The sequence below is a fragment of the Acomys minous genome (assembly GCF_964271855.1).
Source record: "Acomys minous genome assembly, chromosome: 11".
In the NCBI taxonomy this organism is placed as follows: domain Eukaryota; kingdom Metazoa; phylum Chordata; class Mammalia; order Rodentia; family Muridae; genus Acomys; species Acomys minous.
The window spans coordinates 41393793-41412715 of record NC_140492.1 but is presented as its reverse complement, the minus strand read 5'-3'; the positions used below and the strand labels follow the sequence as shown (position 1 = coordinate 41412715).

General features: G+C 37.4%; 1 protein-coding gene across 2 annotated transcripts in view; it reads right to left on the bottom strand.

Annotated features, from left to right (window-relative positions):
- Positions 1–18923, bottom strand: part of ALCAM (activated leukocyte cell adhesion molecule) — a 187420-nt gene that overhangs the window by 34468 nt on the left and 134029 nt on the right. For both annotated transcript variants that reach the window (XM_084802241.1, XM_084802240.1), the window contains exons 2-6: positions 14397–14497; positions 10480–10699; positions 2031–2095; positions 754–841; positions 135–317 (exon numbers count right to left, since the gene is read on the bottom strand). In XM_084802241.1, the coding sequence (XP_084658367.1) occupies positions 135–317; positions 754–841; positions 2031–2095; positions 10480–10699; positions 14397–14497 (657 nt within the window). The remainder of the gene's footprint in view (positions 1–134; positions 318–753; positions 842–2030; positions 2096–10479; positions 10700–14396; positions 14498–18923) is intronic.

Below are 18923 nucleotides of genomic sequence, written 5' to 3'. Positions count from 1 at the left end.
TTTTCCAAGAAAGAGGAGTTGGCTTGTGTATCAGAGTTTGTGGTGAGGACTGAAAAAGTATTTTATAGATTAAAAGCATTTGAATATTGTTTCTACTACACAAAAATTACACAATTGCATGTTCAGTCACTTACAGTAAATATCAAACACTGCTTGTTCCGAATGGATTGTTTTCTGGCCTGAGGGTCCATAGTATGTCACAGAACAGGTGAATGGCATTCGTATGTCCGCCTTGGTTGTCTTATACTCCAACGATGAAGTCATGGTATACAATTGAGTAACTGGATCGATTTCCTTTTGAAAAAGTATGACCACCTCTAAAGAAAGCAAAGAAAACCAATGCTAAGATCTTTCACCCAGCAGCCACAATCCATAATTAACTATCCCAGACCTCTGAGATGTGAGTTTGTCCTTCTACTTATACTTAGCAGCAGAGAAAAATTGACACTCAGTGAGGTAAGATGTCATTTCAAAACTGTGAATCAGAGGTTTAGGCAAAAATAGAATCCTGGAATCCTATCTCCTACTCAGTTTAATTAATTTCTAGAACATGCCATATATAGCAATATTCTGCTGTGCTTCTGCCTCTTCCCCACGAGGGACAACATGGTATCTAAAGAAATCACTTCGTGAGTTAAGAGGTACAAAAAGTAACTGAAGTGTAGAGTTGTAAATACAGAAGGGGCAGCATGTTTGATTCTGGACAGCCCATAGAATGATCAGGCTATACAATATACAAACAGCCAGACTCACCTCCTTCAAGTGGTTGCAGCACTTTTCCATTCCTGTACCATGTGATGTTGCCATCCGGGTAACTGTCTCTTGAAATGCAGTCACCTAACTGAAAAAATTCAAAGGAAAATTTCCTCATTTAAAATAGTTTCAAATCTTTTTTTTTCCAACATGAAAACCCCAGGATCTTCATGAAATGAAGCGCCTTGTACCATTTAATTTCCAACTCTAAGAAATCACCCTATGGATCTTACATAAACATAATGCCTCATATTAAAAATGTCTTACCCACTTTGAAATGTGCAATAGCACTTTCCACTGTACCTAAAATCACATCCATTTAAAGGCATTCCTAAATTCATTTTGATGCTATCCATTTTTAATATTAGCTAAATGACATTATAACTATATTAATATTGATTATTGCTGTGGTTCATAGATCTTCAAATGCAAGAATCATTTAGTGTGAAAGTGTGGCACCCCTCCAATTCCATCTCCATTTCACAGTATAAATACTTGCCATGTTCTATAATCCTCAGTTCATTCTTCAAGTGAGTCTTAACCATATTATTCAACATCTATTAAACACTGGGTAGTAAAATTAAATAGGGTTCCAAAAACCTGATATTACCCCCATCACAAAACCAAAGGACTAATGAAGTATTTTAGTGAATAAAGATGAGATTATTACCCAATGCTGTGCTCACATGTGGGAATCGATTTCTACCTGTCAATTCTACTCCCCTTCACACCTGTGGTAATGTGATCACTTTTATTTTTTTCTCACTGTATACTTCAAACTTTCAGTAATTTACTTTAATAGAATAAAACCTAATTGTTTTATAAGTCTAGATTAGTCTCAGAGCTTTTTACCTCTCTAGATTATCTCCCAGTAATTTTTCTTGCCTTGAATTTTAGCAACCAAAGTTTCTGAAACCTCGAAAACCCATGTCTACCAGGCAGACCACACTCCTTCACATCCCATGATTTCATTTAGTTGGAAGGTCCTTCCTACATTTGGCCTGGAAGAATCCATTTATCATTCACTGATTGTATCAAGTAGTTGGTTCATTCACATGAGAAAGACCTTCCTCTTGAGAAATGACCATGGCTTCTTCCACGTGTCCATTGTCATGATCATAAAGACAGTTGCCACAAAGTTCTCACTGTGACTTTCTGTGCTTTCTTGGATTGCACCTAGAGCACTTCAAACTCTATAAGGGCAAGTGTATCTTGTTTGTCTGGGCATCTAGGGGAAGGTAGACTGAGTAAAGCAGTGAATAAAAACAAGTTCTCACCTTTTTTAGCTTGTCTGTTTCGAGAAATGGTGCTTTGTTTACAATTTCAGGTTTAGATGGTTGCTCTAAAGTTAAGTAGAAAAAGGTTTAAGTATACTGGACGAGATAAAGGACACACATAATTATGGAAAAAGTATCCATATAAACCAAGCAAAAGCATAAATGCCAAAGAATGGGTTATTCTCAAATAATCCAGATTTATGGGTTGCAGCAGGTATAGCCTGTTAAGTATTTGCCTCATGACTTCAACTATTTTTGTAAGTGATTATATCTCCTTTGAATAAAATTTCTTTAATACTCTGTCGATGTTTTATGAGGTGAATATAGATTTAATGATAAGCATGGGCCAATGTTCTAATTAGGATATATTATTTCTAGTTGATTACCATGGGTACTTTGTGCTTATCAAGTAGAAGGCCTCCAATTCATTAGCTGAGGATGCTATAGCACATGAATCCAAATCACAAAGCTTTTCATTTGAAGCACACATTTCTGAGGCTTAGGCAGCCTCCAGGATCTCCAGGGGAAACCCCATTGGTCTATATTTTTAACAAGCTCCTAGGGGATTCTCAGGCACAATGAACTGTAAGAAACATGGCTGTAGAAGAACGAGAAAACTGTGTAGAGCTATACATGCCCCAATTTCCTAGATAAACCAATATTTATCTATTATCCCACCTTGTTAAGTAATTTCTTAAACTAATTTAAGTTGGATAACTTTTATTAGTGTATATTCATTGTTCAATATAACAGAAAGTGTCACTGTGACATTCTGATATGACCACACTATGGAATTTGATCTTATTTATCCCCATTGTCATCTTCTGTACTGGCCTCACTGGTTACTTGTCCTTTTCTAAACAATACCTCTTATGCCTTCAAATCTCATACTTTAAAATATAGACTTCATATATATGAGAAAACATAGCATTCCTCTTTCTGCCTTCAAATCTCATAAAGTTTGGATTTCATATATATGAGAAAACATAGCACTCCTCTTTCTGAGCCTATCTCTTATTTTGCTTAATATGATGAACTTCAGTTTTTTAAAAAATTTTCTGCAAATATAATCTCTTCAAAACAAACCTAATTTTTTAATGGCTGAGTAATAACATATAGACTTATAAAACATATGTACAGTATATTATGTTTATATATATTTTCTATAGCTATCATGTAATGATGGACATCTGAGCTGAGTCTGGGTATAGTGCTGTGATAGTAATGGATGTTCAGGTATCTCTGTCATATTTTAACAAGAATTTTCCATTGAGTGCATGCCTCCAGTTATTCCTATAGCGGTTCGGTCTTCAGTTTTTCGAGGAACAGTCATTCTGATTTTCACAGTGACTGCACTAATTTGTATTCCCACCAGCTTTATATATGATTTTCCTTTCTTTTTACTCATGAGAATTTATTGTTTGATTTCTTCAAAGAACTATTCTCACTAGGATAGGAGGAAATCTTAATGTAGTTTTGGCTTTCAATCCCCCAGTGGCCAAGAATGTAAAACCTTTTAATCTAATATTTATTGGCAATTTGTACATCTTAGAACTTTCTACTCTGTTTGCCCATTTAGTTTATTAGAGGTCAATGTAACCCCCCCCACAGCCCCCCCCATCCCCCGCCCCTGACCACACACTTAGGGATTTTTTTAAGTTACTTTTAAAAATATAGTCTCAATCTTCTGGTAATCTTCTGGTTTTATATAAATGATGAATTTTATACCTTACAAACAGATCAACTAAGCTGAACATAGTGGCACATGCCTTTAATCCTAGGACTCTGAAAGCAGAGGCAGGTGGCCAGCCTGCAAAGCAAGTTCCAGGACAGAGAAATCCTGCCTCAAAAAACAACCAACCAACCAACCAACCAACCAACCAACCAACTAACACACAAACAGCTTAATTAAGTAGTATATAGAAAAAGTGAATTAACTCATCAGAGTAGAATTATTTTTCTTTTTAGAAATACAGGAAACTAATAATTTTTCCTTTCATAGTTTTAATATTTATGTTTTCAATTTTTGTGATTTCCACATTTAACTAAATTGATTTTTGTATACTTACTACTCAATTTGGGATTCAGTTGACTTACCTAACCAGAGTATGATAGGACTAAATGACAAAACCATTCGAGTTACAAAAGGATTATCACTAGAATATATGAAAAGTTACATTTTTAAGCTAATATTAAATTTCTTTTTGCATATTTGTTTTGTGTTAGAACAGTGAGTACAGTTAGCTTGTATTGACGCCATACACTTTGCTTATACACTTATGGAGCTTACTTACAATAAATTTCAGAACTATAATTCTGCCAATGGAAGTTTCACAATGATAGAAGCAGTTGGAAACAAAACACAAGAGAGACTGACTCACAGCAGTATAAATGCAAAATTCCTGAGTGTTAAGAAAGTGGCTACAAATTAGCCAAAGTTAACAAAATCTCCCCTCAAAATAGTCACTAGCTTGTGGGGGGACACATTTGGCACGAAGGTTAAATCCTCTCCTATGTTAGTACAACTTAATGCTCTCAACATTTCAGTGGAACACTCTTCAAATTAAAACTGAATTATTGATCAAGCATTGACTTTTGCTTAGAACTCATGCAATCAAAGACAAGCATTTAATATATTGAGAGAAGAATGCACCCAGAATATTTAAACAAATGAAAAGTCTTGGGTCTTAATTAAATAAACCAAAGCTCTCAAGACCCAGAAGCCAGTTCTTAAATGACACCATCCTTAAAAAGCTCAAGGGATGGAACACATTAATTAATTGATGTGATTTTTTAAACGGGTCAAAATTAGCATAAAGGAAAAGACAACTGATGTCTAATTTCTCCTTCAGTAGTAATAGGCTTGGAAAATATGGAGAGATTTGCAAGTTTAGGCTCTGAATACAAACTTGCTAGGTCGTTTTGTCAACTTTTACTACTTCTCAGTTCACTAAGCAGGACAGCAAGAAGCCTGAGCTCATGTTTGCTTCCTCTTACTATGCAACATGCTGATACCTTAGTTCTTATTAAACCTGGTAATATTTTATCACTAGGAACATAATCACAAACACTGCATGTATGCTAAACCTATGAAATGCTTTCTTTGCATTATTTTTAAAATCTGTCATTAAAAAAAATTAAGCTTAGGCTGTAGAGAACAAAAGAAAAAGTCCTGGTGAAAGGATGCTGAATTTTTAGTCCTGAAATTTTTATTCATTTTTTTGTTTGAAGTGTCACAGTGAATTTTGTGACTTAATGATAATTTAACAATAGTACCTCTTTTATTTTGAGTTGTTTTCTCATATATTCTTGCTTCAAACCCTTTGTATTAACTATATTTTTTGTATGTAATTTTCTTTTATATTAGTTTGTACCAATCAATGAATATTAGTTGTAGTACCATTAAAAGGACACATACTATTTTAGCAAAATTGCGTATTGATTCCCAAGTAGTGTTTAAAAAAACTTCATGTGAATTATGTCTTGATATGATCCATAGATTTATAACCAAGTATAAAATTGAAAGTAAAAGCAACACTGCAAATTTGCTTGTAGCATTAATTTAGTCAAGGTGACTAATTTAAAATTAAGCAAGAGTTTGCTTCAGAGCATTCCTGAGTTATGTCTCTAGAATCCCTCCTCTGACCATGTGTCAATTACAGAATTGTGTGTAGTTAACATTTTTCTTTATTGCTGGACTCACTGTCTCAACTGGAATAGCAAGGAGCATACTCTCATAGGAACACAATTAAAAATTATAGGACATGGAGATTTTAAAAATAAATTCTGTAGTAAGCTCTGGACCAGACAATTGCAGTGGTTTGTTGTATGTGTAGGTGTGTGTGTGTGTGTGTGTGTGTGTGTGTGTGTGTACCAGATCATATGTGAGTGTATGTGTCTGTGTACCAGATTGTGTGTGTTTGTGTATGTGTGTGTGTGTACCAGATCATATGTGAGTATATGTGTCTGTGTACCAGATTGTGTGTGTATGTGAGTGTGTGTGTTGATACCATGTACCACACATCAGATTCTTAACAATGGAATATAATTCTAAAGTTGAATTGATTTCTTTTTAACTTTTTAACAGGCTTTCATTAATATCCTTTTAAAGCTTACCTTAAATAACTAAAGGCTAAGCTAGCTATAAAATGCTGCATGAAGCTTTACTTTTGCATCTGCTTTTTCTGGAATAGGAAACGGGTACAGAGATAAGAACTGATCAGGAATAAATACACTAAAACCGATTCCCCACTTCCCAGCTCTAACTCTCAAGCTTTATAAGTAGTGAATGCTATGAATATTGATTTTCAGGAAAAAAAGTGGAAATCAATATCTTACTAAAAGTTACACTTTGGACATCTACCCTGCAATAGACAGATAAAGATATGGTTCTGGGTACAAAATTGCCCTTTGTCACCCACTATATCCTGACAGTACTGTATAAACCACACATGGGCTAGCTCAGTCAAGGAGCAGGAAGAGACAGATGCCCTGGCAGGCATGTGCAGAGGCGAGCTTCTTAGTCCTGATGATAATCAAATCTCTTACAAGTTACCAAGCACTTAAGCTCAGTGTATGCACAGAACAATGTTGTATTTTTCTCACTGGATGGGGAAATGTAGTTTTTAGTATATAAAGAGTCAAAATGACCTGAGTATAGTGATGTGCTATAATTCCAATCCTTGGGAAGTGAAAGAAGATGAGCAGTAAAAGGCCAGCCTTAACTACACAGCACATTTTGTATAACAGCTTTGGTTGTATGAATCCCTGGTTCAATTCCCCCTCACTCCCCTTCCAAAACAATGGAAGAATCAAACTAACATACAGGTTAGGTCTTATTTGTTAAATAGCTTGTTTTCTATTTCTTTTCCCTTGAAAATAGTTCTTTACTATTTTGGGGTTTAACAATTTCTACTGGAGGGAGGAAAAATTCTCAATTTTCCAATTCAATGAAGCATTAAGAGCCATATGCATGTAGGAGCTGTGAAATTATGTCTAGAGCTGGCACACATTGGCCAGTACCTCTAGGACTGGACAAGTCCTGGATGGACTGAGGCTGGACCAAGTCCTGGAAACAGATTTCCTTGTCCACAGAACACAGAGAACTGGCAAAGTAAAACTGTTGTGTTTGAGGGCTCACCAAGAGCTGCCCCACATCCTTAAGCAAGTGAGCTGGGTCCTTTTATGTTCCCTATGCTCGCTCTGAAGTCAGATCTGACCTCTTAAGTGGCCGGGACTGCTTTTTCTTTTTCTCAGCAAGTGACTGTAAAAACACTCAGTGAAGAGGATTCTAACCACTTGAACAGAAGCAGCTCCTTACCATGCAAGACCTTCTACCTTAGTTCCTGGACAGGGCTTCAGTAGCCACAGAGAAAAGCCTCCCCTGTTGTAATCTAAAGCATTCCTTTTACTGAAGAGGTCATTTTAACCCCAGGCAGATGGAGACTTGCCAAGGTCAGGACTTTGCAGCAGCCCAGACAGAGCAAGGTCTTCCAGTGCCTAGCTCACAGATTTCTCTATCTCATCAGCGACAACCATGTGGCTCTCTGGGCACCTGTTTGACCTCTGAGCCTTTTGTACAGTCATTGGAATGAATCTTTGGGAACTTTCAAAGGTGTAATCTTGCTTCCAAGAGTTTTATTACTCTTAAATGTGCACTAAATACAAGGGCAGTTTGATATTGATGCCATTCAGAAGCTGATTAGTGGGGACAAGGCACGTTACTTGCTTGGACTTGGGTTGTTGGCTTGTGGGTAGAGTTTCTCACAACAGAAATGTAGTTTAAAACTAAACAAACAAACCTACATTGAGGGTAAAGTCATCAATCAGGCCCTCTGGCTTGAATAAAAGCAATTTGATTTTGCTCGTGGGGCTGGCAGCCCACAGAAGGCCGATCAGAGATTGGCTCATATGAGCCACACTTGACACAGTTGTACATGGTTCAGGTTGCTAGGTGATTCAATAGAGGAACACAGAGACCTGATTGATAACCACAGTAACTCTTAAGTGACTGAGATATATACACGCATAGGATGAAATCTCCCTGCCAGAGCTGCTGCTCGAGCCACAAAAGGTGGACTTGAGGTAAAGGCATGATTCAAAGAAAAGAAAAGAGGCTCCTGCACGATCTAGGACTGCCACGATCATCAGCGATGTCATTTGTTTTCTTAGATTTTGAGGGTCTTTTGTGTTTTTCACAGCTACAACGGCATTTTCAAGAGTGTGTAACTTGCTATGTAAATTCTCTCTGGCCCACAGCCTGGAATGCAAATTCTGTTTCTGAGAATTGCTTTGTTTTCAACAACATTCAAAAGAGCAAGGGGCAGGGGTCCTGGCTGTATGTGGCATGTGAGTTTGTTTTCAGCATCACAGAAAGCCTCTGTATTCTAAAGTAGCTTACAAATTTTATTAAATTAAGCCGATTGGATTTTTACTTTTAGATCTCTACATAGCCATTTTTTAAAGAAAGAAAATTTGGAAAATGTCACAAATGATTCTTCTAAATATAACTTGGAATGTTCTTGACTTGCTTGTGTGCTACTGTGATGTTTGATAATTTCAACACAATTTATAGAAACTCGAAAATGGCAAATTAATTTACATAATGATCACTGTTGTAAGTTAGTCTATCTACATTCTTGGTGTTTATTATATCAAAGCCGACGGCAATTTTGTTGTTGTTGTCATTCTGCTTTTAGGGGAGGATGCCCTTAGCAAATCTATTGCCCATCCCTCTAATGAAAAGAAAAGAGAGAGAGAGAGAGAGAGAGAGAGAGAGAGAGAGAGAGAGAGAGAGAAAGGAAGCTATCCTGGTGGCACTCAGAGGAAGGATAACAGGTCACCAAGAAGAGACACCCTATGAGCAGGGGGAGGAGGTCCCCCTCAGTCACAGTCATAGGGGAGGGGAGGAGGGGGGAAACGGGAGGGAGGGAGGAATGGGAGGATACAAGGAATGAGCTAACAATTGAAATGTAATATGAATAAATTAATAAAATATTAAAAAAGAAAGGAAGTGAAAAAGCCACAATGGCAAATGCCAGACACTAGTCCTTCATGCATCCTGTACAAGTAGGGAGGGGTGGGAAACAGTGGGGACTTGGTTTGGTTAAAGTATAGTAGAGATGTGTGGATGGCTTCTGGAAAATGCCTTCTAAGCTAAAAGGTAATCATGTGCAACATGTAATATACATTCACAAGGCTCTTCTAGAGAACAGAGGTTTCCTTTGACAGTGTTAGCACTCTGAATCCACATGATGGACCTACTGGGGCTCTGAAGTCTACATAAATACTTAAGGGACAGCCCTACTTAGCTGCATAGGTTATTAGGGAGAAACATGAAAATCCATGGTTGCTCATTCCTGTTGAAAGCCTCCGGGGTTTCCTTCTTTACTATTTATTTTAATCGTATCTGGAGCTGTCAAGTCATCAGAAACGAGAGGGGCGAAGTGGGAATGTAAGAGCTTCTTTCTAATTAATAAAACCTGGTATTCTGAAACTTTTGAGACTTGCTTTTTTTCTCCTAAAGTTTCAAAACATTATCATGCATCTGAGGTGGGACTTCTTATTTGAATCTTAAAAGAACTACTTTAATTATATATTTCAAGTCATTCATTTACATAGCTATTTGCACAGGAACATTAACTATATATTATCAGGTAAAGTTATTATGTCATAGTAACTATAGTAATTATATTGAGTCTCTTCTACTAGTTGCTTTTCTTCTAACCCTACTTTATCTTTTTGGTGTATTCCCTCTGTAATCCCATGCACACTCTCAGTGTGCTGAGCTTTATTTATATGTTATTAAGAATATATATATATATATATTGCATATAATATATTTATTTATATGTTCAGAAAAATTTCGGGAAGTTTTCTGAACTATGTAAACAGACTGAGTCAATAAGCATTGAAGGTCAGAAAGTACACACTCACACACACACACACACACACACACACACACTCATAAACATGTTACATATGTGTATATAAACAAATTAACATCTAAAAATCTCTAGATCATAGAATGCCTTCAATTTGTATTTTTTTCTTTTTGTATATTAAAATGACAATTTCATACAATTCACTCTAACATGCATACATTAGTATGGCGTGCATGGTTACCTATGTATCCTATACCTATAAACACTACGATTTTTTCTTTGAATAAATCATTGGAAGTTAGAGGTCATATGCTAGTTGTCACTGGTAGTGCTTCCCGTCTCGGGGAAAGTAACATGGCAAACAACACACAGTATTGTAGCTTCTCACGGTGCACGTCCTATTAACGCCAGACGTATCTTCTTTGCTAGCTGTATGGATAAGCAGACTAAAGAGCTCTAAAGACCCCTGTGGAGAGGCATTACAGGGACCTCAAACCTCTCCCTGAAGGACACCTTCTAAGCCCAGCCATCAAGCCCACTCAGCAGTTCGACTGCAGTCTACTTACTGAACACCTTGACTAGTGTAGGGGCCTCAAACACGTTGTCCTCGGTCACTAGCATGCACACAAATCTCTTTTCATCACTGATCTTTGCATTGTTGATAGACAAAGTGTAGTTTTCTGAGAGGCTCAGTCTGTCCTTGTACTCTGGGACGTCATCATACTGCACACTTTTCTTCGTAGAAGATCTGAATGCAATAAATACTGGGGAACCATCGGGCTTTTCCTAAAAATTAAAATAATAACACCTGCTGAAAACAAACATAACTCCTGTGTTTCAGGGTCATACAATTCCCTTTGCCATATTATTCTATATAGAATTTTGTTGGCGATGTTGAACAGAAATGGTTTTTAGGTACCAGCATCATATAAATATAAATATAAATATAAATATAAATATAAATATTTGTTTACAGAAAGAAAAATCACACTTCACATTGGTCAAAGCATTTGGTTCTCTCATAGGTTCATAGAAATAGGTGAAAAGGACAGGACCAAGCTCTTACAGTTAGAGCCCATCTTATACCTGTGGGACTCCAATGGTTATTTGGAATGAGCATGGCATATTCCTGTTTAATATACATCTAAAAAGTAATTAAAAAACAAACATAAAGATATGAAAACTAATGTTCGGGGAGAAAAATCACCTAAGTGGTCATACAGTTGGGCCTTAGGTGTCTTATGCAGCTATATTTGAAACATTTATTGCTTTAATCCCCACACTTTAAGTGTTCGTATCTCACAACTAGCATTGGTGTGGCTGTCCTTTACACCATGTACTCAATTTTCATGGAGGAGCAACATTCACCCTGGCAGAACATCCTCTTTATTAGATGAGAACAAGGCTAACCACTGAAACCTAGAGCTTTGCACCTAAGGCTTTAACCTTACTTTAAGCATCTTTCATATGAAAACATTATCCAAGTACTGTGTAATTTGGCATGGGGAATGGTGCTAAGAACACTGGTCCATACAGTGCCTTTTGCTTCTGGTCTCATAAAAATTCCCTTCCCTAGGAGGTTAGTTAGTCTGAAGTAGGGCCAATGATCCCCCTTTATTTACTTCACAAGGACTTTGAGAATATAAAGTATAAAAAAGTGTTAAAAGGCAAAGCACATTTTAAGATTCTATAGGCTTAGTTTGATTTGTTTTTAAGTATATATTAGTTGTGATTGCAGAGCTTATGTAGGAATTCAAAGGTTTTAGTTTTTCATGTCTGATCATATGTAGATTTATCAATAATAGTCACCTTAAAATTTTAGTTTTATCCCAATTTTATAGTGCAAATACTTGCCTTGAATTATTCCTTTATTATTACATATATATTAATCGAATATCTTAATTTTCCATACGTCTTCTCTTTGCAATAAATAATAATCATTAACATTTGAGTACTTAATTACATGGTGGTGCTTTCCCTGGGTTATCTGTGAAGTGCTTATTGGGTTTAATGTTCATGACAAATTTGTAAGTTAGAATTACAGCATTAGTCTCACTTGTAGATCAGCCCATGAAGGTAGCATCTCATAGGATGACTTCCTAACGGCCCCACTGGTAAGCCTCACCAGGGCTGCGTTTGAGAGCAACATGTTCCAAGTACAATGCAGAGTGACAGTGGTGAGATTCCTCTTCTGTCCCCATCACTTTAGCAGATGTGAATGAAGAAGCTGAGGGTGGGCTGGGTTTGGGAAGGATTGACAACTATTGTCTCTATCCCTGGGGAGTCTTCTCCTTATGTTCCCTCACGTTTAATTTTTCCTTACCTCTTGTTTTTCTTCCAGTGGATTACATTAAATTGGAACACGCACAGTGCATCTGCAAATCAACACTGACTCGAGAGTCACTCACATGCATCTCATTAATTTATGACTGAACCTTTTGGCTCAACTAACAATTTGAAAATCGCCAGTATTGATTGACTTCCAGCACTATTGTGTCAATTTAATCTGTGTGGAATCTGGTCCCTGTGTTATGCTTATGATATAGAATTATCACATGAGTTTATCTTTCTCTCAGTTGATTTCATTTATTCTGGTAGTAAATTTGCTTCTGTGGGTGCACAACATGATAGGCTCTGAGATTTGGAACCTGGAGATTTAGAGCAAACTCTTTCCTCAACATCAGTCCTTCACTTTTACAGAGAACTAGAAGGAAATCAGAATTACCTGGAGAGACCTGATAATGAAAACATACAAATGACACAGTAGGCGTGTCACTTCCTTCTCTTATTTTATGACACTGATGCAGTGTGACTGGGTGTTGAACCCCACTCTTGTAGCTGACTTCTTAAAGCTATTGCTACCTATCAAGTACTGATAAGCGTTTTGCTATGAATTAACGGATTGGCCCTCACGACAATATTGTGAGGAAGACATCTCATTTTCATAGTAAGAAAATACGCTCAATTCACCTGTCCATGAAAGACTCTGGACTCTGTTTTCACATCTTAATTTTTTTAATCACTTATAGTAATAAAGAATGGAATGACCTGTTCCTTCTTCTTTTGTTTCAGAACTACAAATCACATTTGTTGTTGTTGTTGTTTTATCTTTAGAGACAGAGTTTCCCTGTGTAGCCTTGCCGTCCTGGACTCACTTTGTAGACCAGGCTGGTCTTGAACTCACAGAGATGATCCTCCTGCCTCTGCCTCCTGAGTGCTGAGATTAAAGGCATGCAACACCACAACTGGCAACAAACAACACTTAAATTAGCTAGCCTTTTGTGACTAGGTCTTTATGAGGAGGAGTTTTTATACTGTAATTTTACCATGTTGATATTTTATGATAAAAATTAAAATTTGGTCCTTGATTTTACTTATATAATGTGATTTCAGAACTCACATTATAAAATGCCATTTCAGTTTACACTTTGAGTGCAAGCTTAGGCACTTTTGGCAAAAAAAGTATTTAGTAGAACACTTTTTTTTTTTAAGTGGGAGATATATTTGGGTGAAAAAAAGTTTGTGGTCAAAGGAAAGTAACAAATTAATCCAACCAAAATCTGGTATGATTCACAATGCATTTAAACATACCTACTGCTGTGAGAAATGTTGCAATAAATAAACAGTTAACAAATCATCTGGTAACCAACAATTGTTCCCCTTATGCAAATGTCTGCAAATATTCAGGGGCTAGGGAAACCTGCTATTGTATTCCAGGAAATGTCTACCTACCTGAAGCTTGGCTCATGTCTGTAAGTCTCTTGTGGCCCTGCACTGAGAAACTGTACCACAAAGACACCTTTTGTTGATCTGCGTTCAGCTGAGGCACTCACCTGTGACAGTCAACTCAACCTCCACGCCCCGCCCTCAGGATGTCCCCTCTCCATTCCCAGGCCCATCTGCACTGTTATACCTGACAAAGTGTGATGAGCTTAAGTATAAGCCATGAATAAAATCAGCGAGGTTAGATGTACCCACTGATCTGTAATATCAACACACAGTTAGAAAAGTCAACAACAGAGAAGATCTGATTGCCAGTCCCCTGTGGAGATCTGGGGACTCTGGGTCAGGATACTTCCTGCCTTTGCAGCAGCTGCATAGCATAGAAACTAGGGAAGAGAAAAATGTTCTCCTCCAAAAAAAAAAAAAAACAAAAAAACTGTGCTCTGGACTCCTCTGATAGCATCCCAGAACTCTACCTTCCCCACTCTGCCTCCAACGCTTATGGATGTATGTTTCAGACAAAGATAATCTATAAACTTTGAGTTATTGAATTTATTTAAAAATAACGTTAGTTACACAAACATGAATTTTATTGACACATTCAATACATTACATTTTCCTATATAGGTATATACAGATGATCACTGCCATTATGTCAGTGTTAAATACTCAAATACGGTCAAAAAAGAAAAAAATAAAGGAGAGAATTTTATTTTAAAAACTTGAGGCAGCTCGCCAAGCCCAGGAGGCTCGCACTTACATATTTCCATTTGCCAAACATGAGGTTCTGAGGTACATCCAGTCGGCAAGGCATGGTAATGGTGTCTCCGTATGCTGAGTTGACAGCGTACCATCCAAGGCCTTTGGGGAAAAAGGAACAGAGATTATGAGTATTGTCCTGATGCTATGACAGAGGAACGCGGGAGAATTTACAAGCCAATTATATTCTCCTCTGTACTTACTCGGATTATATTTCACAGAAACATGAGGCTGTACCAAAATTTTATTTAAAGGTCTCAAAATAGCTTGTAATCCATTTTCACTGAACCTATTATCAACTTTACCTCGTAGAAAATTAAAGTTACGCGTCAGAAACTAAAAAAATAATTTAAATAAGAACAAAATTCAACTTTATATGGATGGAGAAAATTAATATTCAGTAAATATATCAGTATATCAACTATATCAGAAAGTAGCTATTTTTATAGGCAAAATGCAGAACTAAATTTTAATTTTTTTATCATAAAATACTAACATGGTAAAATTACAGTTAAAAAAAAAACCCTCCTCACAAAGAGCTAGTCACAACAGGCTACCTAAATTAGGGAAGCCATCTAATTTAAATATTGTTTGTTATTCTGAGACAAGGAAAAAAGAAAGAAAGAAAGAAAGAAAGAAAGAACAGAGAATTTCATTCTTTATTGATATAAAATTAAAATGCGAAAAAGAATAATTTTTACTGAGAATGTAAAATACTTTTTATATCTGTTCTAGTTCACGGAGTTTTGAAAAATCGTAAGGTTTTACAGACTTGGAAAGACAGGCACTTCATGCTCTCCCCGCAAAAGGACAATATGAAAATATAATAGTAATTACAGTAGCCTAGAAGGGGTAAGAAGAAGAGGGACGAGGGATGGGAGGATAACACCAGCCAGCAGACAAGAAGGATAATTTCCAGTCCTGAAGAGCATACCAGGGAGACTGTAGTTCACAATAGCCAGCCATGTGTTTTACTAAGACCTGGATGAGCAGAGCTTGCAAACATGAAATGGTTATGGAGAAATGGACACACCCATTACCCTGATTTCATAAGAACATATTATGTACACATATAGATATATCACATTCTACTCTGTAAATACACAAAACTCATACGTGCTAAATAATTAAAAAAAAACATTTTGCTATTTGCATTGGCAGTAGTAGCAAGGAAACATCTCAGATAGTTCAAATTACTATGCCTACAAGGTGATTTAAAGTTTAAGAAGTGTAGGGGTTAGTACCCATCAAGCAATGCCACAGGTAGGTATAGAAGGGGCTATTTTAATGTGCAGTGCAAAAACATAAGCAGATGTTATTTCATCCAGCAGGTGGTGCTAAAGGGCAAAGCTAAGGCAATATCCTACGCAATAAATAAAACCATCTTGGGACTTTGTGAACAGCAGCACTGGTGGCCGCCACCTTCCACTGTTACCCCTTAATTGCTTAGTATACATATAAGCTTTACACAGGGGTAGAAATCACTAATGTTACTAAGGAAGCTGACAAGATTTCTATCCTAAAACTCAATGGGTGGAGGAGGCTACCTTCTCTTTAAACGTGTCTCTGTGAACAAGAGTGTAAGGAGCAAATGTGTAGGATAAACTATTTAAGCACTTTTCCCACTGTTAAGACACAGGGTACTAAGCAAAAGCAGTGAGAGTGTATTCTCATTGGGTATTTGATAATGAAAGGATACATACAATTGTTCAGCCTATACCCAGCATCTGTGAAAATAACCTCAAAGCCCTCCCATGGTTTTCTGTTCTCCATGCTAAAATTATTACTCCCTTTGACATTAAACTGTAAGAAATCAGAGGAACATACAAGAATAAATGATTTTTTGGTTGTTTTTTCTTTCACGCATTTTGCAGTACTAAGGACTAAACCAGGGCCTCAGACATCCTAGGCAAGTATTCTACAAGTCACACTGGCTCTAGTACTGGACTTGGATTTTTCAATTTTTTTATTGCTTTTTAAAATTCGGAAATAGATTCCTCTCTCATACAATACATCCCGACTACAGTTTCCCCTCCCTCTGCTTCTCCTAGCTGCCCCCACCTCTCTTCTCCCTCCAGATCTATTTCTCCTCCATTTCCTTTTCAGAAAACAACAGTCCTCCAAAAGACATCAGCCACCACAAGAAAACAAGATACAACAAGCCAAGGTAGAGCCCTCACATCACGACAAGGTAATGCGACAGAAGAGAAAGAGTCTCCAGAGCAAGGAAAGGTTCAGAAATATAAGTGCTCCCACTGGTAGGATTCCCACTAAACCACCAAGCTACCAGGCAAAGCATATATGCAGAGGAGCTGCCGCAGATCTATTCAGGCCCTGTGATTTCTACTTCCATCTCTGTGAGGCCAGGTGAGCCTCGCTTAGATGATCAGGTGGGCCATGCTCTCCTGGTGTCATAGGCCTCTATGGCTCCTGCATAGTACTGGACTTTTCATTCTCTGATCCCCAACATGCACACCAACACTGAATGAGCTTTTCTGATTCAGGATACCATTTTTGGGTATTCGTAGAAGCTTTACCATGTAAACCTTAAGTTGTGACCAGGCACAGATACCTGTCAATCAAGCCACAGGAAGCTGTGGTTTCATGCTTTTTCTTTTCTCATTGTTTTATAGTAAAGCACTTGAGTAAGTAAGTGAATTGTCATTTCACCTTCATCTTTGCCACGGTTTACCCTTCTAATAGGGTCTAGTTCCTATAGAAACACCTTCTTTTTCATATCTGGTACTGACTCCAAGGTGGGCCAAGTATAGCAATTCGCAGAGCTCAGATTCCCATGAGGTGAACCCAACAGAAGGTAAAGGGATGTAAACGAAGGCCTTTCCCAGAATGTTGTTCACTGCTCTTCTCAGATACTATTTTTTTCTCTTCTATCTTTATGCAATGTTAATATTCTATACATATGCCAGGTTTTATGACAGGCTTTAAAGCTGCATGAATCTGAAGTATATCTTGTATTATTAACATTATCAAAGCACAATTACGGCAGAGAAAGGGCAAGAATTTTTAAACTTTGTATCTCCTATCAACGCCTCACACTTAAGGACCTTAGTCAAATGATTTATCATTTGAATGTGGTGGCATCCTTTCCATTAATTATCTAACTAATATATTTGAAAACCAGAAAGAACTTATAACAATGAAACTTTGAAATATTCTTCTTGCTCCCTCATATCCTAAAGGCATTGCATCTTGCATGCGTCACGAACATGGATTTTGTCCTCCTATGCTATTTACTGTTATGAGGAGAAAAACATGAACACACGTCACAGTAGTTTGTGGAAGCCTCTCTTTAGTCTCCACCATTTCTGCTCTCTGCTTCACAAATGACATCAGAAAATGCCCCCTTTCATCTCGCATGACCACAAAGCAAAGGGTTGCTTTAACTGTTTTGAAAAAGGATGGGTCGAATCTAGTGACAATGCCAATTAAAATCAGGCAGGACAGGACTCTCATGAGAGAACAATTGCACAGGAAATTAGACCCTTGACAAGAATAAGGACAGCAGAGAAAGACTAGCAGTCACAGACAGCGTCTCTGTTCATAGACCCAGAACGGGTGGCATGGAGAGCCATAATAGTGCTTAATTTAGAATCAATTTTCAAGTTGGCTGCAGTCAACAAGTTTCTTCTATTAAGTGCGTCTGACTCCCAGGTTCATCTGAGAGAAAGATGAAAGGCTTGCATCTTAGAGACCTAAGGTGTCTAACCCCCTGACAGTAACTGCAAAGGCCATGGTGATTTGGTGATGAATTAGTATCCTAACTCCTGGAGATGTCTTAATCTTTGAGATGAAGGGGAAGCAAGATGCAGAAAAACCTGTCAAGCCGAGTGATTCTGTTTACACCTTTTGTAGAAGAAAAAGCCCTTTAATCTTTAAACTATCAAATCTGAAAATTGAGTTCAGCTTACCAGAATTCTCCTGCAGTCTTCTTCCTGTAACAGTCATTAACTAAATTATTGAATTTTGTGCTCTACAGATTATTGGGAACTATTGAAAATATAAGCTGTCTGTCACATATTCCACTAAGAGGCTGAAAATACAATATGAAGCAGTAGACTGCGTTTGTGCATAATATGCTTGTGTATGTGCGTGCATACTCACTTGTATATGTGTTTGTGCATTCGGTGCACAAGCATGTGAATGGGTGTGTGTATGTGGAGGATGAGAACCTTAAGTGTCTTTCCACAGGTGCCATCCATTGTTTATGAGATGATCTCCCAGCGAAAGGGAACTAAACAAGTAGGCTAGACTGGCTGGTCAGGGAGGTCAATTGCTGGTGCTGCTATTACAGGTTACAAGGACTCCTAAGCACCACATTACATAGTTTCTTCTTGACTCAGGTTCTCATGCACACAGGGTAAGCACTTTACCAACAGACCATTTCCCTGTGGCAGTACGTGCTTTCATACTCTGCCAATGTCTTGCCTGCACCTGCATTGTAACTGGGCTAGAATTGTCTACATAAAATGGGCTCTACTAATTCAAGACACTTGGGTAAATTACAATT